At 40.3% G+C, this 22,951-nt stretch overlaps 1 protein-coding gene across 8 annotated transcripts in view; it reads right to left on the bottom strand.

The window, feature by feature from the left end:
- FANCA (FA complementation group A) overlaps positions 1 to 22,951 on the bottom strand; it is a 72,274-nt gene that overhangs the window by 39,309 nt on the left and 10,014 nt on the right. For 4 of the 8 annotated variants that reach the window (XM_073308252.1, XM_073308253.1, XM_073308251.1 and 1 more), the window contains exons 5-21: positions 22,607 to 22,702; positions 19,366 to 19,439; positions 18,280 to 18,392; positions 16,855 to 16,937; positions 16,258 to 16,291; positions 9,675 to 9,741; positions 8,901 to 9,013; positions 8,324 to 8,400; positions 7,507 to 7,648; positions 6,667 to 6,800; positions 5,569 to 5,679; positions 5,046 to 5,141; positions 4,893 to 4,952; positions 3,880 to 3,968; positions 3,251 to 3,311; positions 3,118 to 3,167; positions 1,906 to 1,982 (exon numbers count right to left, since the gene is read on the bottom strand). In XM_073308252.1, coding sequence (XP_073164353.1) covers positions 1,906 to 1,982; positions 3,118 to 3,167; positions 3,251 to 3,311; positions 3,880 to 3,968; positions 4,893 to 4,952; positions 5,046 to 5,141; positions 5,569 to 5,679; positions 6,667 to 6,800; positions 7,507 to 7,648; positions 8,324 to 8,400; positions 8,901 to 9,013; positions 9,675 to 9,741; positions 16,258 to 16,291; positions 16,855 to 16,937; positions 18,280 to 18,392; positions 19,366 to 19,439; positions 22,607 to 22,702 — 1,477 coding nt within the window. Of the gene's footprint in view, positions 1 to 1,905; positions 1,983 to 3,117; positions 3,168 to 3,250; positions 3,312 to 3,879; positions 3,969 to 4,892; positions 4,953 to 5,045; positions 5,142 to 5,568; positions 5,680 to 6,666; positions 6,801 to 7,506; positions 7,649 to 8,323; positions 8,401 to 8,900; positions 9,014 to 9,657; positions 9,742 to 16,257; positions 16,292 to 16,854; positions 16,982 to 18,279; positions 18,393 to 19,365; positions 19,440 to 22,606; positions 22,703 to 22,951 lie in introns of those variants that run through there. The other 4 variants (XM_073308255.1, XM_073308256.1, XM_073308257.1 and 1 more) reach the window with 3 other exon arrangements.

Genomic DNA, 22,951 nt, shown 5'->3' on the forward strand with positions numbered 1-22,951 from the left:
CATGTCTATGATCCTGCATCCTTTCCTGAAGCCACACTGTCTCTCAGGCAGGAGTCCTCATCGGATGAAGTGAGCTGTAGCTCACGAAAGCTTATGCTCAAATAAATTGGTTAGTCTCTAAGGTGCCACAAGTACTCCTTTTCGTTTTGCGAATACAGACTAACACAGCTGTTACTCTGAAACTTATCCAATGTGTTGCATAAGGCGATTCAGCAGGTGGCCTAAACATTTTCTGCTTCACCTTAACCCTGGTCAGAGTACTGCAGCTGATGGGGATCCTGCTACAGCAGTCGAAAAAAATCACACAAAAAAAGACATCACCAACACAGTCTTCCACCTGTTAAACTGTGACAAGAGGTCTTGGATGCATCTGAGCTTCAAGCACTGGCATCATATTAACTATGTCATCATCAGGAGAAGAGATAGACAGGATGTTAGCGTGACAAAGGCCATGAGAAATGCAGAATGCTGGACTGATCAAAGGCTTATAGTCTTCAAGCTGAATATCCAGATACATCCTAGTGGAAGACTACAAGGTAAAAGAAAGCACCCGAAAAGCTTAATGTCTCCAAATTAAAACAGGAGAATGTGAAACAGGCCTTTGCTGAAGAACTGCGCAACTTGTAACAATTGATGCAAACTAACAACATCAAGGAAAATTCGGCATCATGTACTCAGATGCATCAAATAGCCACAGTTCCATCACACATAAACATCAAGATTGGTTTGATGAAAACAATACTGACAAAGGGAGACTATTGAATGAGAAATATCGGCTCCATAAGGCCTGTTTAGGAGACAGCATTTCAACGTCTAACAAGGCAGTCTTCAACAACATCAAGAGGATTGTCCAACGCAAACTTAGAGAGATGCAAAACTGATGACTGAGCAGCCAGGCAGATGAGAGACAGTCTTATGCTAACAGCAATGGTATGAAGAATTTCTATGATGCTCTAAGGACAATCTATGGGCCATAATCATCAGGAGCATTTCCAATACTGAGTGCTGATGGTACCACACTGCTCACTGACAAAGAAAAGATACAGTAAAGGTGGACAGAACAGTTTAACAACATATCAAGCATCTATTATTTATTTATTTAACTGGGAATTGGTCCTGCTTTGAGCAGGGGGTTGGACTAGATGACCTTCTGGGGTCCCTTCCAACCCTGATATTCTAGGATTCTATGATTAGCAAGGAGGCAATTGATCAACTGCCCCAGATTGATATGAACATATCTCTTGCTGATCCCCCAACGCTCACTGAAACTGCAAAAGTGATGGACCTGCTGTCAAATGGTAAAGTACCTGGAGTAGATGCTATACCAGAAGTCTATAAAGCCAGAGGCTTGCACATGGCTCTGAAACTGACTGAATTTTTCCAGTCAATGTGGACTCAAGGAACTATCCCCCAGGAGTACAAGGTTGCATCCATCGTCCACTTGTACAAACAGAAAGGTAACAGACAATCCTGCAACAACTGTCAGGGCATCTCCTTGTTGTCAATAACCAGCAAAATTCTCACCAGAATTATATGTACACACCTGACTACTAGAGAAGCTGGGGAGGAGGAAATCCAGAGGCCAATAAAGTCTTAAAGAAAAGCAAAGATCACTCATTTATTTATCTACACATTTTTATTACACCCATCACCCTGGATGGTAGGTAGCCAAGCAAATATATTTAATACAAACACCACCCTAATAAAATTCAGAATCAAACTACAATATATTTTGCTTTATGTATTAATAAAACTCCAATCACTGTTGTCTATATATAGGGAAAGAATCTGATTTGTAATGCTTGGAAAAATTCCTATCTAAAAGGGCATCAGTGAAAACAGATGTTTAATCTTGGTTCATTGCTCTAACAAACTAATGCTTTAGTAAATACCTATATTTCTCACCTTGTAAGTGTTTCTCTTTCAAAGAATGACAAGCTTGGACATATCTGGAGTACAAATTTGGTGGAATTTTGTCAGCTCTGCAGTAAGAGAAAGGTTTTTTTCCATTTACACCATTTAACCACAGAATTCAGACTCATTAAAGTAAGTGCATAACTATATTTCATACAAGAATTTTCCCCCATAGACTAGTAACACTAAAGCAGACACTGCACTTGACAACATTTTTATGATCTGACATAAGGTCAAGATAGTTGCACACTAGAGATTAGCAGTATTATATAATATGTGGGGGCAAGAGTGCACAAAAGGGAGTGCAGTTATGGGACAGAGCATGCACTCATCTCAAGTGCAGGACAAGACTGAGATCAAAGATTGTATGACCTCCAAACAGTTGATAGGCAGGTAAACAATACTAAATGTTCATTACAGTGTTTATAGCAGGATTAGATCAATTATATCAGTTTAAGTTGTAACATGCAGCTAGGAGCTTGTCTACATGGTGGGGTAATACGCTCTATGCGGGTGTGATTTCTAAAGCGTACTAACGTGCTTTAGTTGGTCCGTGTACACCCTGCTGGTGCACACTAAGCGTTCCCTAGCGCACTTTAACGTAATACTGTTTCAGACAGCACTATATTAAAGAATACCGGCAGGGTCTATAAGGACCAATTAATGCTCAATAGGTTAGTGCACTTTAGAAATCACACCCTCATACAGTGCATTATCTCACCATATAGACAAGCCCTAAGTCTTAGATATAGTTTGGAATTAAGAGACAATTGAATGCCTACAAATGAGGCATTCATATAGAAATGTTTGTGTTAAAGTCAGCTACAGAAAAGTTACTAGTTTTAAAACAAGTTTATTCCCACTGGGCAAGAAAATATCAAACAGTCAATATTCAGGAATGATTGAGTCCTTAACATGGAATATGTCCTCCTTAGACACTATCCTGACAAAACAAAGGCAGATCTTGAAGTATTGCCATGGCAGCAAACCCATCCCCAGCAGCAAGGCACTGTACCTGCCAGCTGAAACCAGGTGTCTCAGAGGGGGAGAAATCCTATCCATGAGGTTAGCTAGTAGGTACCATTTTGCAAACAAGGTGTCAGTGCATGAACCACAGATAACCTGATTCTGTAGTCAAACATTCCTAACACATAGTCCAGAAAATCAGAAACTCCCTTTGCCTCATGTGCTTTATTTTCATACCTCTTTAAGGAGTCTATAAAAACGATGCGCGAGTCTGGAATTTCAGGGAGCTGTAACAAAAAGCAGCCAAGTCAGAAATGCATTTACTACCCATAAATATGTTTCCAAATGAAAGGATAAGAAAAATACTAACCACACGTGGCATGAGTAAAGCAGGAATAAAGTGGGAAGTATAATAGGGTCTTCTGAAAATACTGAAACAGAAGGGGAAAAGATTAGCAACTAAATACAGAGGGCAATTTCGTTAATATCTTAGGAGTGATTTCTGCTTGCTACACAAATAAGAATATTTGAGTATAGTTCCTTCAGTTAAAAACCAGAACAAACTTTATTAACCATAAAAACTCAGCAATTTAAAATGGAGAAATACCATTCCCAGGTTAACTATTCTTACTGTGGGGTTTCCTTCCTGTTAGCTTCTCAGAGGATAGAGTCCAAATTCCCAGTTAGTTCATAGCATGAAACACTGGGTTTTTCACACAGTGCATTCTTATAGACATTGGTTTCTTGATTTTTAAACATCCTCAAAAGATGGCTTTATAACGGAACTAGTGCCTTCCCTTCTGTGTGCACATGGCCTTTTTATCCTCTGAGTATCATCTGCACAAATAGCCTGAGCTTAGATGATTACTGTAGCACTGGATAAATTAGCAAGATTTTCTTAAGTGCTTCTTTGCTTCCATCCTAAACTTTTCTCTTATTTTTTCTTTGATGTGCTCTTGAAACAGAATCTTTTGAGAAACTTCTACAAAGATACCATACCTGGCCTCCATCACACTTGTTGGGATCTTCCCTGTATTTTCAAATATCCGAATGGCCTTTTCAACATCTTCAAGTGCCTGGCTCTGGGGCTGGCTCATGCAGGTGACAAGGAGGGAACAGCATAGTAAAGTCTTTAGCATAACAGAGTAAATCATTCTTGTCTTTTCTTTCATGCTTAGTAATGGTGGTCTTATTTTTACAGCACAGAGACAAAGGGTGCAACTACATAACTGAAATAGGCTGGTATGGAGAGTAACAGTGCAAGAATACTGATAAGGCTGCTCTATCTTCTGTATTTCATGTGCTTTGGCTTTTGGGGTTGAATTCAGTGCTCATAAACTTTCACTTAATTGCATTGGCTAGAACTAAACAGAATGCAGGGTACGGCAATCTAGGCGTCTCTCAAGCAGGCGGCTAATCACATGAAGTTGCAACAACTTGTGGCAATCTCCCAGTGTGCAAACATATCTAGTGCAGATGAGGAAGAAACTAGATGACCCTTTCACTAGGGATTTAAATAGAATTTGATCCTCCTAAGACAAACCACCAATGTACTCAGCTGCTGCACCACTGACAAGAGCCCTATTTCATGCACTGTAAAATATATTCAGTTTCTTTACTTATTTCCACATTCCATCAGTATATCCTATTGCATTACTAACTAATCAAAATACAGAAAATATAGAATAAAGTGTGACTCAAAAGGATCAAGCCAAATATTCCCTTTTTGATTAGTATTATTCAAAATATATCTTAAACAAAACAGTATAAAACTGCAGTCTGTAGACAACTCTCTCCCACCATGGATTATTCCCCTTAAATGTGAGAGTCATGTAGATTCTACAACAAACAGATGCTATACAAAATTAAAAATAATTATTTATTTACTGAGCTGATATTTTGCATAGTTTTGCATGTAGCCAATAATGCTGTGTAATTTTGTACTGAGAAGTGTTACCACAGTAACAAAAAGTATAATTTACTGGAAGTCATCCTGGAAAATCCTCCAGTACCTGCACAGCTTCCTTTGTTGAAGATAAATCCTCATAGAGCCCCATGTCTTCAATAGCAACCTGTAAGTCACAAGAAAAAGGAAAATGTCACAGAGCAACTGATATTCCGATGGAAAAGGATTTTTCAGGTGGAGGAGAATGTTTTTCACCAACCTTGAGATCAGCCAATCGGGTTTTGGCCAGAGTGATATATTCCAAGAGAAAGGGACGGTATTTTGTTGGTACAAAAGGTGGATGCATTATATGGACCTAAAGAGTAAAATTCAAAGCAATGGTTTATTATTTTGACAGCATACAAAAGCCAGCTTCTGATACATCTCCTTACAGATTCCTGGGAGCTCTGAAGCTAGACAATGACAAGGCACTGTTGCCTGCTTAAGAGCTCACAGAAAAGCCAGTTACATGGCAAAGGAAATCTTTCCACATAAAAAATTGCCATGAATTTTAATTTAGTCCCAAGGTACTCTTTCTTCATTGTGTCAAAGCATTAAAAGAACCCTCTGCTACTTTATTTTACAGAGAAAACTTGGTCCTGCTTCTCAGGTATATATTGAAAGTTATAATAATAATCTGGCCCGGTCAAGGGCCATGTGACCTTAGTCTGATAAGCTGAAGCAGTTTGGAACAGACCCCTAACAGCCCCACAAGAAAATGATCTCCATAAGAAGCTTCTCACCTTCAGATATTGGGGTGCTTCAAAGGGAACCAATTCTGATAGGAACTCGAAGAGAAAGACCAAAGCCTTCTTACTGCTACCATGGTAACCACTGGCATTGCCAAAGGAAACCTGAAAGGGGGAAAATGCGAATATTATCTTTCAGGCTTGATAAAATTACTACCGTTGCACCCTGCTACACTTAGTGCAGAAATCCCAAATACCCTACAAATCTTATCTGCCCAGATAGTGTTTCTGCAAAAAGTTATTCAAAGGATACTATTTATAAAAAAAATAAATCAATCTGCCGGAAAATCTACCACAGTAAATATCAAAGTTTGGTTTAATGCTCTCTCAAGAGAACATTTATAGATAGTTAAATGAGGTGATATACTGAAGGATTTGCAACAGCAAATGCACCGGTTTCTACACAGGGGAAATATATCTTTGTTCTGATACAGTTAAGCATTACAGGGATAATATATTGATTTATTAAGATCACACAAAACAAAGAATCATTTCACTTTTCAATAAATCCTAAATATTTCACCATCAAAAGCTTCAGGACATATTTTCAGACCTTTCAAGACAATTTACATGTACAAAAATGCATGAGAATTTGTATGCGTAAATTACATACACATTTACAACAACTGTAAAAGCAAATGATCAATTATCCTAACTGATCAACACATGCAATTACAAAAACTGCACACACATTTTTCGTAAACATGAGTATCTTACACATGCATTTCTCTAGCCTACAACTTGTGTTAATGATGATTTCAATTATGATCGTAACAAATGTTGTGCAAGGAGAGACATTTCTGACCAATAAATGGAAAAGCCAACGAGGAGTTAGGGAGGGAGGAAGGAAAGAGCAGAGAAAGCTAGACTGATTAAAAAAGCAATTTATTTGTAAATACAAAGGCAATATTTAAGACTAATAATATACAGTATCATCAATTGTTGCTCTATTTCTACTCCAGGCTGACTGACTAAAATTAAGATCTTCTTGTACAGGTTTATATCAATTCATTCTTTCCAACTGTCTCCCTTGTACACACTTCCTCTTCAGTTAAGGAATAACATTCCCAGTTAGTCCTTATTTAGTCTTACCTTAAACCATTCAGCATAAGGCATGAACACAGCAGGACCCTCAAGGGCAGCCTGACGAGCTATCAAGAATGCAGTGATCATGTTTTCCATATCGTAATTCTCAAATGCTTTTATCAGCAGACTGCTCAGTAGGTCTAGAAAAGGTATAACAATAGGCCCAAAACACTAAATATCTGTGGTAAAAACTTAATGGAATCTTGGCAACTGTGTTGGAATATTACTACAATAAATGCAGCCAATTATCTGGGAAAAAAAAGAGGTCTGGGAAACAGGGACAAGGGGCAGCACATAATACTACACTACAGATTCAAATTTGGGAGAGGCTTTGGGACTCTATCTTAACATCTTTTCATATATAATAAAAAGGCACTTTTGCTATTCAACAAATCCTTTAGACTCTACAGGGCTCCAAGCACTGCACAGAATACAGCAACTGAATGCACAATAGGAAACTCAGAAAAATGGAGTTTACCTACTAGTATCACATTGCAAATGCACACGTGAAGGCAGAAGTCAGACTCTGGAACACCCTGCCAACCACGTTAGCAATTAAGATGGTTATCACATAACCACAGCGAGCTGAATTTAAAATTTGAGAAATGGGAAAGTCATAGCATGTAGCACGTGCATCAAGGTGAAACTTGGAATATTTAACAGGAAAAGCAGAGCTCCTGAACTGTTTATTACCTTATAAACACAGCAGACAATTATACAATGTCTGAAGCCATCTAAAAGCAGATATTATAAATTTAATATTATAATGGCTGACTGTTCAGCATTTGGAAATCCAGACACAGCAATGCACACAGGTTCCCTACCAAGTTTCTCAGCCCTCTGTACCTTTAACCAGCTGCTCTGCTTCAGTCTGGCAGACTACCAATGTAGAAAAGCAGGACAGCACATGCTGCCAATTCACCTCATGAGTCTCCAGAATCTGCTGCAAATGACACATCAACTTCTCTGCACTGAATGCCACAAACAGCTGGAAGACAGGAACAGTGAATCTCTTTAGCTATGCATTCTAACCAGGCACTAAAGTGAAACCCACTCAGATTCTCTTCTCACAGGACACTCCTGACTTCATTAATAAGGTAATTCCCTTCTGCCTTATTTTCAGACAAAGCTACCTGTCCAACGCACCAGATTCCCAGACCCCTAGCCCTTTTTGACCCTATTCCTGCTACAACAAACAGCAATTCTCCCATTTACTTCAGTGGGAGCAAGATCAAGTCCTTCAAACAAAACCAAACAACCCAAGTGCCCTGCGCCCAGCACTTACTTTATTTATTTATTTTTAGTTACTGTTATTGTTAAATGAGTGCTTTTACTTTCATTTTCCCTCCTTTATCCACACATAGTTGTACAAAATTAAATCAGAACAAACAAAATCTTACGACTATGTTTTCTTTCCACCACACCGTTGCCTACCTCTATTAGAGGACTCAGATTTTGTGACTGAAATACACTGTTCTTGAGAAGTCCCATCTCAATCTAAAGTATATTATTAGCATTTCAACAAGAAAAATAAGTATACGAACTGGAGTAAATATATTCTTAAACCAATTTTAATACATCAAGCAGTGAAAGTTTTCAGAAATTGAAGATCTGCAAAAATATAAACAATATTCTCTTTGCAAATCTTGGGAGACAGACATACTTTGCGATACAAGGTAGTAAGCAGTGGGCAGGTTCTTGCAAAACTCCACTCTCTCTGCATATGTATGGCATCAGATGCTGCGTCCACAGGAAAGAAAACAAGTTTTATTATTACCAGTAGTTAGATCAGGTATAAAAACATGAAACCTCCCTGAAATCAGGCATCCAGATATATTTCAGACAGTGATTCACCACCTTTCCTCACACTTTAACAGACAGCCTGCATTTAGTACTATATGTAAACTTCTCCCAATTAGCAGGTAAGCAGTGCCATACCACAGTTCAATGGGGCTATTTTCCATGTGCTTTGCAGTCCAAATGTATTTCTTCCTGGACAAGTCATGCTTTAGAGTAGGCACCAAAGACCAGCAGCCTTCCTGCCTTAACATTTGATGTAAGCCAATAGAAAATAAACCACACACACAAAAAAGTGACATCAAGCCCTGGGGAGGTGGGCGACGACGACTCTATTGTACACTTAGAACTCAATTTTTTCCTATAACTGTATCACATTACAGCCAAGGATGGATGCACTAGCTACAGCATGAAGAGCTAGCCTTTCCTTCTTTGATTCCTACCTTTCAACAAAGGATTATAGGTAAGAATCTCAGTCAGGGTGTGAATGAAGAACTGTTGCAAAGACTCTGGAAAGTTGGTGCTTTTGTACATTGTCACAGTGAATATGTTCAGCCTACAAATGAAAAACAACAAAAGAACTGTTCAGGAACAATAAACGGGAGCCACGATCCACGATATATGGAGTACAGTTCATTACTATTTTTCCCTTTAAATTTGTTTTCACCAGTCAAACTGCCAAAATGAAGAAAACTGACAGTTTTTATAATACATACAAAAAGAGGTTACTGTGTATTCTGCTCAAACTATCAGCTTTACACAACAACACTGGCTGGGACTGAAGACTGAAAGATGCATAGCAGGAATGCTAATTGGGAATAGGATCAAAGCAGGACTAAGGGTGTCTGGAAGCAGGAAATTCGGGAGGAGATCTGAACTGATGGAAGCTGCAGGGGACAGGAAGACGAGAACTAGGGTAGGAATAACTGCCAGGAAAGTCACAGAATGCCTTGTGGGGATATCATACAATTCAGAACTGGCACCTATATTGCCAAAATATACTTTACTACACTTACATTTATTTTCTGCAGATATCGTCTATAGTGTTTGCATACATATATTTGATGAGGGAGGGGAATGCCAAAAATAAGTAGCCATACTTTTAAATTATTTGTAAACAGGTTAAAATATACTCATTTTATAATTTTTATGTCTATAGAAAACAGACATGCAATAGTGGGAAAAACAGACAATACTCACAGGAGGAGATTTCTTACCAGCATTTCACAGCCTGTAATTTAGAAGAATCTTCCTGTTTTTCATTAGCAACAGCATCAAGTACCCCTGATCCCCCAAAATAAAAACAAAAAAAAAAAAGCACAAATAATCAAAGGAAGAGAAAGAAAGATGGAAAAAACACCGTCATTAAACAAGGAAGAACTAATTAGAACAAGCAACATGTTTCAGAGTAGCAGCCGTGTTAATTTGTATCTGCAAAAAATCCAGGAGTACTTGTGGCACCTTAGAGACTAACAAATTTATTAGAGCATGAGCTTTCATGGGCTACAGCCCACTTCGTCGGCTGCATAGAATGGAATAAATAGGAAGAAGATAACAAGGTGGAGTAAGAGGCTAATTCTTAATTAATTAGCCTCTTACTCCACCTTTTCATGTTCTCTGTAGGTTATATATCTTCTTCCTATATGTTCCATTCTATGCATCCAATGAAGTGGGCTGTAGCCCACAAAAGCTTATGCTCAAATAAATTTGTTAGTCTCTAAGGTGCCACAAGTCCTCCTGTTCTTTTTTCAACAAGCAACCTGTGCACCGTTTAAGGAGGTGACCCCATTAGGGAAATGGGCAGCAGAAACCATTCATCAGAGCTTGGTTCTTATGAAAATTTCTCTAAGTAACACAAAGGCTTAGAAGCTACTAATACTAACCTTGAACCATTTTAAAAGGCTCCCCAGCATGCACTAGAAATTAAACCATTTAAAGATGTACATAAATGAAAATTTAATTTCCAAACCCTAGTGCCCTAGATTCTGAAGTTTGACGTGCTAGTGAAGATCCTTGCACCTGTTTGGAGTCCCACTAAAGACAATAGGATTCTGCATGGAGGAAGGTAGTTTATGCTAGAAGATCATATATTCACTTATTCTTTAGTGGATGACTGATTCTCCTCACTGTACTAAAGAGAAAGCAGAATTCTGCTTGTTAATTCCCCCCTGTCAGTCCCAACTCTGGGGTTTTCCCATGTTATATCTACTCAGAGCATGGCTACACTTGCAGATGTAGAGCGCCGTGAGTTAAACCTGCCTTCGTACAGCACAGTAGGAAAAGCACAGCAGTCTGTCCACACTGACAGCTGCAAGCACACTGGCGTGGCCACATTTGCAGCGGCACTGGGAGCAGTGCATTGTGGGCAGCTATCCCACAGAGCACCTCTTCCCATTCTGGAGCTGTGGCTTGTCCCAACGCCCCGTGATGCATCAGTTCACATCCCAGCATTCCCTTTGCTTCCATCCACATTTGGTGCCATCTTTCAATGGTTTTTGTACTGTGCGTTCTGTCTTCCCTTTCAATCTGCAGGAACGGAGCCCGAACTGCTGAGTATGCTGATGAGTCTCGCCAGCGCATCACATTTGGCAGTTGAGTTATTCCTTAAGATCCAAAGTGACAGTGAGGACTCCGACGACAATATCGACTCAAGTAATGTAAACGACATGAGTTTGCTTGTGGCATTCACAGACATGCTCACCACCATGGAATGCCGCTTTTGGGCTTGGGAAACAAGCACAGTGGTGGGATCACATCGTCATGCAAGTCTGGGATGACTAGCAGTGACTGCCGAACTTTTGGATGAGAAAAGCCACTTTCATGGGACTGTGTGAGGAGCTCACCCCCATCCTGCGGCACAAGGACACGAGATTGAGAGCTGCCCTGATGGGGGAGAAGCAGGTGGCTATTGCAATCTGGAAGCTGGCAACTCCAAACAGCTACCGATCGGTCGCTAACCAGTTTGGAGTGGGGAAGTCAACCGTTGGAATCAGGTTGATGCAAGTTTGCAGGGCCATTAATCACATCCTGCTCAGAAGAACCGTGACTCTGGGTAATGTGCATGACATTGTGGCTGGCTTTGCACAAATGGGTTTCCCTAACTGCGGAGGGGCGATAGATGGGAAGCATATTCCAATTCTGGCACCAGCCCACCTAGCCTCCAAGTATATTAATCGGAAGGGCTATTTCTCTATGGTTCTCCAGGCACTTGTGGATCATCGTGGGCATTTCATTGACATTAACACAGGCTGGCCCAGAAAGGTGCATGATGCACTCATCTTTTGTAACACTAGCCTGTTCAGGAAGCTGCAAGCTGGGACTTTTTTCCCCAGACCAGCAGTTCAACGTAAGGGAAGTCGAAATGCCCATTGTGATCCTTGGAGACCCCGCTTACCCTTTGATGCCGTGGCTCATGAAACCCTACACAGGGAGCCTTGACAGCAGTAAGGAGAGGTTCAACAGGCTGAGCCGGTGCAGAATGACTGTGGAGTGTGCTTTTGGCTGTTTAAAGGGTCGCTGGAGCTCTCTGTGTAGGAAGCTGGACCTGGCCAACAACAGCATCCCCGCGGTTTTATCCGCGTGTTGTACCCTCCATAACAATTGTTAAGGGAAGGGTGAAAGATTCACTCACGCATGGAACTTGGAGGTTCAACACCTGGAGGCTGAATTTGAACAGCCAGAGAGCAGGGCTATTAGGGAGGCCCAGCGCGGGGCTGCAAGGATTAGGGATGGCTTGAAGGAGCAATTTGAGGCTGAAAGCCAACAGTAATGTCTGATGTGGTGCCCTGCACGGGAGTGAAGCGCAGTAGGAATCTGTGTTTGCTACATATGAAACACTGACTTGCAGTGCCTGTTGCTTTCCTGGGCTAAGGTTTCTTTTATGTTATGCAATAATAAAGAATGTTTTCAAAGCCAAAAAATCAATTTATTGAAAAGAAACACAACACAACTGCTTGTGAAACACAAAGGGCAAGGGGGTGGGGAACAGTACAATCACGGATTTGTATATGTCCCATCTGGAGTGCTGAGCAATGCATGCTGCACTTCAGGATGGCTACGCTGCATGGTGATGGGGGTTGAGTGCAGTGGGTAAGGGTCATAGTTTTCAGGGCTGGGTGGCAAAGCTACAGGTGTTGGAGGCAATGGGTAGCGGTAAGAACTCGGATGTTGGGGAAAGTGGTTTGGAGGCGACATGGTGGCAGAAGAGTTTGGGAAAAGGGCTGCGGGGGGAAGTGGGGAAAAGGAGCACGCGCGGGGGCACAGTAGTGCTACGCCTGCCTGACTACAAGAGCCTGGATCAAGTCCGCTTGGCGCTCCATGATGCTTATCACCCGCTCTGTATTTTGGTGCCGGCGATCCGCATTTTGCTGGCAGACCCTCCTTTCACTCTCCCGCCACTCCTGCACGTTTTTATTTTCATTAGTTGAATGCTGCATGAAATCATGCAGCATGTCCCCTTTGCTTCTATGTGACCTCTTCCTGATTCTTTGCAGCCTCTCGGCCGTTGATAACACGGACGGCTGAGATCTCAAAGTTGCATCTGTAAAGGTAAAATGCAACACTTAACAGAGGCAGCATTGTTCACACCAGACAGAGCAATGATTCCCCCGTAGTCAAGGGCAAGCACAGTCTATACAATAGCATAATTTGCCTGTGCCAAAGCGAGCGCACATAAAGCATGGGAGCCCCAAAATGGTGAGTAAGACAGGGTCAAGCATGACTGATTGTTTCACGGCTGTACTGTCCTCTGGGTTTCTGTGCCTTAGGGATAGCCAACAGCGGCAGGGGGCCCCTATACTGAACACTGTCCCCACATTTTCCACAGGAGTTCGTCCTGGAAGATATCTCGCTGCTGAAGGTGACCAGGGAAGAAAGGGAGAGTCTTCTACTGCAATGCGGCTTCCGCTCTGGCCCATATGCAGCATGCCTGTGTGCAGCAATGGTCTCCCCACCCCTCACGGCACAGTGGCGCGGACAAGTTAGCTTTACTGGGACGAGGACAACAGTGGCTTTCCCGAAAAACCTGCGCAAGCATATTGCCCAAGTTCTGGCTGAGACCTTTGAAGAGATTACCGAGGCCAATTACCACGATGTGAGAGAGCACATCAACGCCCTATTCCGCATCTAGGCATGCATGCGGCCCTAACCCTCCTCATCCCAAGAGCCTGTACCAAATAACTTCCTTCCCAAAATAAAAGCTGCTTACCGGGAACCTCCTCTGGTGTTTGTCCCTCCCCAAGCATTGGCCACCGCGACTGGCTACCTTCCTCCTGGCTTGACAACAGCTCCTGGCTGCACGCATCTACGGATTTTAGGGTGTCTTCCTCCGCCGGAGCACCCTCGCTCCCGCTTTGCTGCTCCTCCTCCTCCTGCCTTGTTGCACTGGCCTCTCAGGTGTCCATGGTGGTACTCGGCATGGAGGTGGGGTCGCCCCCAAGTATTGCATCCAGCTCTTTGTAAAAGCGGCAGGTCGCAGGGGCAGCACTGGAGAGGCTGTTTGTCTCTCGGGCTTTGTGGTAGGCATTCCACAACTCCTTCACTTTAACCCTGCACTGCAGTGCGTCCCCTTTCCACCATGGCCCTTGATATCTGCCTGAAGACATTGTAATTCCTGTGGCTGGAGCGCAGCTGGGACTGGACAGCTTCCTCCCCCCAAACACTGATGAGGTCCAGCCCCTTGCCATTGCTCCATACTGGAGATCGCCTGGCGCGTGGAGGCATGGTCACCTGGAAAGATTCGCTGAGAGCACTCCACACCTGGCTGAGCAAACAGGAAGGGGATTTTCAAAATTCCCAGAGAATTTAAAGGGCGGGTCTGATGGTTGGTCACCTGACGGCAGGGCAGTAGAATTCAAAGTGATGACCAGAGTGGCTAGCACAGGCATTGTGGGACACTTCTGGAGACTGATCAGAGCGCACTATAGGACCAGGGAATCCACACTGGTACCACGGTGTTCCAGCAGGGGCGCAGCAAACATTATTCCACTCGCCAAGGTGGAGTACCAGCAGTGCTGTAGCTGCGGAGACAGAGCACTCTACGTGCCTTGCCAGTGTGGACGGGTAGTGAGCTAGGGCACCTGGGGCTCCTTTATTGAGCTGTAACTCACAAGTGTAGCCAAGCCTTAAGTAACACTCAAATGAAGACTAGGCCTACTGCATTAATTGTTGACGAAGACAACGAAGTGCACTGGCAACTCATACCCAGTACTGTCTTGGCCCATCAAGTTACAGTTCTCATTGACCAGACTAAATGCTGATCTTTTACTCTAGCGCAGTGGTTTACAACCTGTGGTCGGCAGACCCCTGGGGGTCCGTAGACTATGTCTAAGATCTCCAAAGAGGTCCACACCTCCATCTGAAATTTTCTAGGGGGTCCATAAATGGAAAAAGATTTAAAACCACTGCTCTAGTGAATGTGGTAGACAAAACAGCTTTTCCGTTTCTTGCTCCATCACATCTTTGAAAGTCTCAAAATTACTGAAGGGAAATCAAAGAACTCTTGAGCTTTAAGGGAAGAGCCCTTTGATTAAGACTGGGGGTTCCCTCTTGTGACCCACTTTTAAAAGGAAATGTACTCGGACGCAGGAGACACACAAATGCCCCATACTTGTTCCTTATCTGCCAGACCCTGCTATTTTCTCTCTCTATTCTCTCCCTTCCTAAAGAGGAATAAATTAATGTTAAATAGAGGAGACTAGGGGAGGGAAGAGGAGAAAAACCACTCTGATCTTCAGACACAGGAGCTCACTATCACTGTATACCTAATATAAAGCATAATGCTCCCACTGCTTCTCTCACGCTGACACTTCTCCCCCAGACCAAGGTCTTTGTTAAATCATTAAGTTATTTTATATAAAATATCTAAATCTGCTTTAAGGCAGTTGATTAGTTACTGAAGTGTAAAGAGCCAAGCAGTGTCACAGATGTCAATTAAACAAGCTAAATTTAAGAATTAGTATTAAAGCCCTTATTATTTCCCTTTTGTGGAACACCCTGCAGTTTATATACAGTTCTGGGCTGTATTATATTGCCATTGAGAAACCAGAGGAACAAGTGGTCAACAGCATGACAGCCACATGTGAGGATTAGGGCAATATACTGGTCTCTAGGTCTATAAAGGTCTATAAAGCATCAGTGGCAATGACTGAGTGCTCACCCTGCAGAGAGAGAGCTGCGTGGACAGCACAACAACAGGTGAGGAAGATCATCTGCTGCTGATCAGAAAAGCTTTGGACTTCTGTTTGGTGTTTTTTGCATTGTGATTTGTGATGAAAATCCAGACATTACTATTCTTGCCCACTCAGCATCATCATCAGGACTGCCCAACACAAAATGGATTTCATGGGAAAATTCAGGGATTTGAAGATTACACATGCAGTTTAAATTACAAAGTTTCATTCTTGGCTCATTCTCATTAAACACATCACTATATAAAGATATTTCAAATTTTACAAAAAGTTATTCTGCTAGTTAAAAATGCTGTGTTATGGTGTCACAATGATTTAGCACCAAGACACTTGTATAAAACATGCAAATTCAAAGTTCTTAGTCAGAGAGAGCTAGTATAAAAGAACAAGGGGTTATCTGCAATACAAGAGGAAGCTCATGGGGGAAAGTGCATCAGAGTTATCTTAAATGACTAGTGATGTACATGATGCAACACAACAGAGGAAATCCATCACTAGTAAACAGCTCCTTAATGCCCTTGGAAATCTCCCAGGAAAGAATGGAGGTATGTCTAGCAAAGTACATTCCTAGTAAATTGCACAAAGCCCCAAATTATAAATAATTAATACTTACATGTCAACATTTTTTGCAGTACAGCATAACAGATCTATTTAAAATAAACAAATTAAGACCATTTAGCATTTAAGGAGGCTGTAAGTAAGTATATTGGCTCAAAAATTAAATTATCCTAAAATTCCTAATTTAAAGATTAACTGTTAACATACAACTATTTGTAGTATAAACACAATATATAGAATTTCCCAGTTTTTTTTCTACTACTTCACAGTATTTCGCATTGCACATTGGAAAGGAAGCAGAGCAATCAAGCAAAATCTGTATGTAGAAAAAAAAATGGTGACCCTGAAAAGAGTTACTGTGACAATTCATCATTCCAAAAAAATCACCTTTACAAAGCATATTGATTTTGAAATAAAGCCAGTTTCATAAATTAGTTCTGGAAGGTCTATGATAAACTCTCAAAGAATCACCTCTGCATTGGTCTCCTCACCGTTTACCTCTCTGATTGCTCTCCTGACTTATTGTCCTGTCGATGTTAAATTGTAAGCAATTTCCAGCACGGATTGTGTCTTATTCTGTGTACTATAGATCACCATGTATATCAATGGTGCTTAAAAAAAAAAAGCATAAATAGTACCATTTTGCCCTTACATGGGGGATTTTCTGGAATTCCACCTTCTTTTCTGGATCTGAAGTTTGCTGAAATCCATTCTGAAGAAACACAATCATAAAGTCTGCAAAATCAAGAACGAACAACTGTTTCAGCCTTCTCTTTTACCTACAATGAAAGAACACATCCAGTCTCCGAGAAGGGTTACTGCTGGTAAAGTTTCATTTATTACACAGCGAAGTTAGCCTAGTGTTGGGCAACCTTGCTATCTCTTTAGAGGTAAAATTATTTCATATACAGGAGGACCAAAGGCATCACATATCACAGAGGTGCTTAGATACCTCAATGATAGTGGCCATATAAGAACTTAGATATATAGGCAGTTCATTGACTCACATATTCCAGAGTCATGCAATCAATACAACAGACTGCCAATATGTTGTTTGTTACACATTTTATACAAAATATTTATCTTTTCCTTATGCTACAGATTCAAATGCATGAAGAGATAATTGGCTCTTCAGAGTTTTACACTCTAGGTGAGCCTCCTCAGAAGAAAAATCCCACTGTGCCTGAGGAGATCTGTGGAAGAGGATTAACCCACACCACTATTGGAAGAGATTCACTCAGTGCAGACAAAAATCTCAGACTGAATGTTGAATTTTCAAGAATGCATGTATTTGAACAATGAAAATGCAGAAATTTCAACCAGATAACTCAGTTTGCCTGGCAGTACCTGACCAAGTGCACTGGTCAAAAGATTTCACTGGTACTCCTCAGTAAAACGAACAAGCTATTAGCTTTTTCTGAACCAGGAGAGAAGCACAAAATTAGACAAAAAGGTGGGCAGAGGAGAAAACATAAAATGGAATCCTGGTTAGTATTAGGTTTGTGGGTTTTTTTTGTTTTTTTTTAAATAGCCAAATGGATGATGGGTACTATATGGAGGGGACATGATCAGGATGCAGGAAACCAGTGCTGGTGACACACCTCTACCACCACAACCCTTTGCTGGTCAAAAAAATGAACTTCAGGTCACTAACATGTAATGTAACAGAATATAAAACATTTGTGCGCAAAACTACATGCTAGAAGCGATGAAAGACAAATGGAATAGTGGGGACAGGATAGAAGAAAGAGGAACAGGAGATTTTAGCCACCACAACTCTAATGATATCATGGCCAGTAGTGGAATGGACATTCTCTTAATTATTAAAACAAAGTTATGAAGGAATAAAGAAAGAAAATTATGGTTCCAGGTTAACAGTCAAAGAATTCACTTTCTTAAATTCCCTTATCAGTATAGAAATGTAGCCCTCTTCATCAAAACAGATAACAAAAGAATACAAGCTGAAGACTGTGTTTTCATATACCTAAAGTTCTAAGTTGAATTATATCTGTTGTAGATTCTAAAGTTTAAGTACTTAAGACCACACTGTGTTAAATGCCTAAACTCAAAGTGTTACCTGAGAGTATGTGCCCAGAAAGCTCCACATCCAGGGAAGAACTGTCTGTCTGCTTACAAAGCAGACAAAGGCTGCTGCATAGCCACTCCACCACAGCAGGGGTGTCTGAATTGCTGAGAAGACAACAAAAGCAGGTTTGATTTGTTTCACTCTCTTTATTGTGATATTTATTTTTCCTCCAACTAACATTCACTCACATTCAGGAGAGGACAGATGCTTCCACGCCTTGACTCCATGTCTGGTATTTATTTCTTAAAGTTGTGCCAACTGAAAGCTCTATTTCCTTTATAAAATATTTCAGAATGAATGTGCCCACAGAAAGAGAACCGATCTTGAAATCTCATGTTAAATTATTTATTTATTTCCACCATAAAAATATATCCATAAAGAACAGTAAGAAAAAAGCTTTTCTGTCTCGAAGGAACTACCTAACATCCTGTGGATGATTTCTTCAGATCACATTGAAAAACCAACCAAGTTCAACTAATTAAAATAGGCAACGCATGCAATTATCCCACCCAGTATCAGTAACAGAAAAAGAAAGCAATATCATCATCAGGGGAGCCAAGAAATCTCCAACCTCCGCACATAGCACGAGAGAATCCTCTGAAGGATTGCTTGATTTTATTTATTAGAACACTGTGGCACACACTTGCAAGATGCTGCGCAGGGTTTCAATCACTTGACTGCTACAGGAACTGAATCTGTAAATTCTCAGGATGATAAAGTTTTTGCTACATGATTCCTAAAATGGGACCTATTGAAAGTCTATCAGAAAGCACAATCATTCCAGTATATCTTAACTTCTAACTTCAATCTATCATCAAGGTTTCTGTCCTATATCAATTTATAGCGTAGAGGTAAATTTATTCTCTAAGGTATAACTCTGTTGTAATACTCTGCCTTGTAAAGACAGAAGTGTGCAGCTTATGCACAGTAAGATCCCTGTTCTAGACCAATTTTATTTTTTAATGGCCAAGAACTTCTGAAGCAAATTTTAGGCAAAGACATTAACAACTAATCCCAGATAAGGTTTCTATATGTTTGAGACTAAAGACATCTGCAAACGTATAAACCTCTGCTTACCTCTCCAGCAGCTCTCCCAAGCTAACAATGTTGCCTCTGTGCAGGTGCCACACAACTTCCAACACGGGAGGATTCTAAGAGGAATAATGCTACAGTCAGATGATAGTGGGTAACATTTACAATAGCAAACTTTCCAGGGGCAAACATTAAAAGAAAATTAAAAACTGTTAGTCAGATTAAGGGTGTGAAAAAATCTGAGCTCATCATAACAGTAATATATAAAATACCAATAAAAAAAAAGTTACCATAGACCTATTCTCTCCTACCCACTTTTGAAATGTTAATTAAGAATGATAAATCATTCAGGTCACTTTACATCCCTGGAATAATCCTGATTACGTTCTAAAGAAACAATGGACACCTCAATGGATTGGTAATAACTAGGGTTGTCAATTAATCGCAGTTAACTCATGCAATTAACTCAAAAAAATTAATCGCCATTAATCACTGTTTTAAATCAAACTGTTAACAACAGAATACCAATTGAAATTTATTAAATATTTTGGATGTTTTTCCACATTTTCATATATATTATATTCTGTGTTATAATTTAAATCAAAGTGTATATTTTTTATTATAAATATTTATACTGTAAAAATTAAACAAAGGAAATACTATTTTTCAATTCACCTCATGCAAGTACTGCAGTGCAATCTCTTAGTCATGAAATTGCAACTTACAAATTTAGAATTTTTGTTGTTACATAACTGCACTCAAAAACAAAACAATGTAAAGCTTCAGAGCCTACAAGTCCACTCAGTCCTACTTTTTGTTCAGCCAATTGCTAAGACAAACAAGTTTGTTTACATTTACAGGAGACAATGCTGCCCACTTCTTTACAATGTCACCAGAAAGTGAGAACAGGCATTTGCATGGGACTTTTGTAGCTGTTATGCTACATGCTTCCATGTAGCTTCCATGCTAATAACACTCGTTAAAAAAAAAATGCGTTCATTAAATTTGTAATTGAATGCCTTGAGGGAGAATTGTATGTCCTCGGCTCTGTTTTACCCACATTCTGCCATATATTTCATGTTATTGCAGTCTCAGATGACAACTCAGCACGTTGTTCATTTTAAGAACAATTTCATTGCAGAAATGACAAAACACAAAGAAGATACCAATGTGAGATTTCTAAAGATAGAACATAAGAACGGCCCTACTGGGTCAGACCAAAGATCCATCTAGCCCAGTATCCTGTCTTCCAACAGTGGCCAGTGCCAGGTGCCCCAGAGGGAATGAACAGAACAGGTAATCATCAAGTGATTCATCCCCAGTCACTCAAACAGAGGCTAGGGACACCATTCCTGCCCTTCCTGGCTAATAGCCATTGATGGACCTATTCTCCATGAATTTATCTAGTTCTTTTTTTTAACCCTATGTTTATGGTTTTGGCCTTCACAACATCCTCTGACAGCTACAGCACTCGACCCAAGTTTTAAGAATCTGAAGTGCCTTCCAAAATCTGAGGTGTGGCAAATGCTCTCAGAAGTCTTAAAAGAGCAACACTCTGATGTGGAAACTACAGAACACAAACCACCAAAAAAGAAAGCTGCTTTGGACTGTTATTGAGCAGAACCAGTCATCAGCACGGACGCATGTCCCCTGGAATGGTGGTTGAGGCATGAAGGGAAATATGAATCTTTAGCGCATCTGGCACGTAAATATCTTGTGACATCGGCTACAACACTGCCATGAGAATGCCTGTTCTTGCTTTCAGGTAACATTGTAAACAAGAAGCGGGCAGCATTATCTCCTGCAAATGTAAACAAACTTATTTGTCTGAGCAATTGGCTGAACAAGAAGTAGGACTGAGTGGCCTTGCAGGATCTAAAATTTTAATATGGTTTTATTTTTGAATGCAGGTTTTTTTGTTTTTTTTTTTTACATAATTCTACATTTGTAAGTTCAACTTCCACGATAAAGAGATTACATTACAGTACTTTGTATTAGGTGAATTGAAAAATACTATTTCTTAGGTTTTTTACAGTGCAAATACATGTAAAAAAATAAAGTGAGCATTGTACACTTTGTATTCTGTGTTGTAATTGAAATCAATACATTTGAAAATGTAGAAAACATCAAAAAATATTTAAATGGTATTCTATTATTGTTTAATTGAGCGATTAATTGTGATTAATTTTTTTAATCGCTTGACAGCACTAGTGATAATATAAAACCCAAAGGTAGACAGACATTAAGAGTAAATTACCCTTCCCTACAGAGAAGGATTGAAACTTGCAGAGCTGCTGTCTGTGTTGTACATTTTTTGTGGAAAAATAGATCTCAGTCGCCAGTGCTGTCAATCTAGCATTTTTCACAAACACTAGCATTCATATAAAAAGCAGAATGACAGGTAATAGCTTACATTCACTACCACTCTTTGATGCCAAAAGCCAGTCGGCCAATGCTAATGCTCCCTTTTCTCATGGCAAGAGTTGAATGCAGAAGCCAGTCAGGTGGCTTAAAAAAATGGAAACCACATAACACACTAGCTATAATACAAATAGTTATTAAACAATCAATAGCATATGAAAAGGAGCATTTACTATTCCAGATATCAGCATGCTTCAGAGGCACTGTGAAGCAGAATGAAAGTAAAGTGCTTTCAAACACCCAGGAAGACCTATTATTAAGAATATAAGATGCATGACCAAAAATTTTCTATTGCTTTTAGTTAAACTCTTTACCAGGAAGGCTACCAATGTTTGTCCTCCCCTGCTAGAAATGCTTACAGTTTTTTAAAATATTGTCCTACTTTGCAAGCCATCTCCTGTTCACCTGTTGCAGTCACTATCAAACAGCCATTAATATTTAGGGGGGGGGAAGGGTAGCCTTATTGGCTTCCTTTCCCTGAATGTATGGCCTTTTTAGATTAATTCACACAGCTTTAATAGATTTTAGTTTTAAAATATTTTAAATGGAAAAATCAATGCTCCTTCACATTAAGACAGAATTATGCTTTTAAAGTGCCAAAAAGGCCGTGGTGACACCCGGGGAAATGCAAAATGGCCACCATCCTTCAAAAAATAGGACCAATAAGCTCCTGAGCATGCTGCTATCGGCCATTAACAGGAGGAAATCAGATTATTAGATTTCTGCAGTCTATTTTAGTGTTACCCCTTGCTTTCAGGGGATACATAACAAGAGAGTTTAATATGCACTACTGGTTCCACTCAAATAATCTAAATGTTCTGTCCCTACAGTCTGCAGAACCAGCATTTCTCTTCAGAGGTCTTACCTGCTTTTTCCACAGTTCTTGACAGAAGAGCAAATGACAGAAGGCATTGTGCACCAACAAATCCTTGACAGTTTGAAGCAAACAAGACAATTTCTTCTGGAATGGAAAAAGTCCCCTCAGTAAATATTGCATATAATTATAAAAATATTTTCCTGTTTTTCCTTATTTGTTGAATTTTAGTGACTGAATGGATCAGGGGATTGATTGGCGAGGAGACAGTGAACCTTTCACCTTTGGGTTATGAGTTCAAATGCACCCCACGTCAGTAGTGACTGTAATCACTGTCACAGGACAGCTTTCCAACTATTTTTGTTCACCCAGTGATGGCAGCACAGCAATGTGAAT

The sequence above is a fragment of the Lepidochelys kempii genome, chromosome 12 (genome assembly GCF_965140265.1).
Source record: "Lepidochelys kempii isolate rLepKem1 chromosome 12, rLepKem1.hap2, whole genome shotgun sequence".
Classification (NCBI taxonomy): Eukaryota; Metazoa; Chordata; order Testudines; family Cheloniidae; genus Lepidochelys; species Lepidochelys kempii.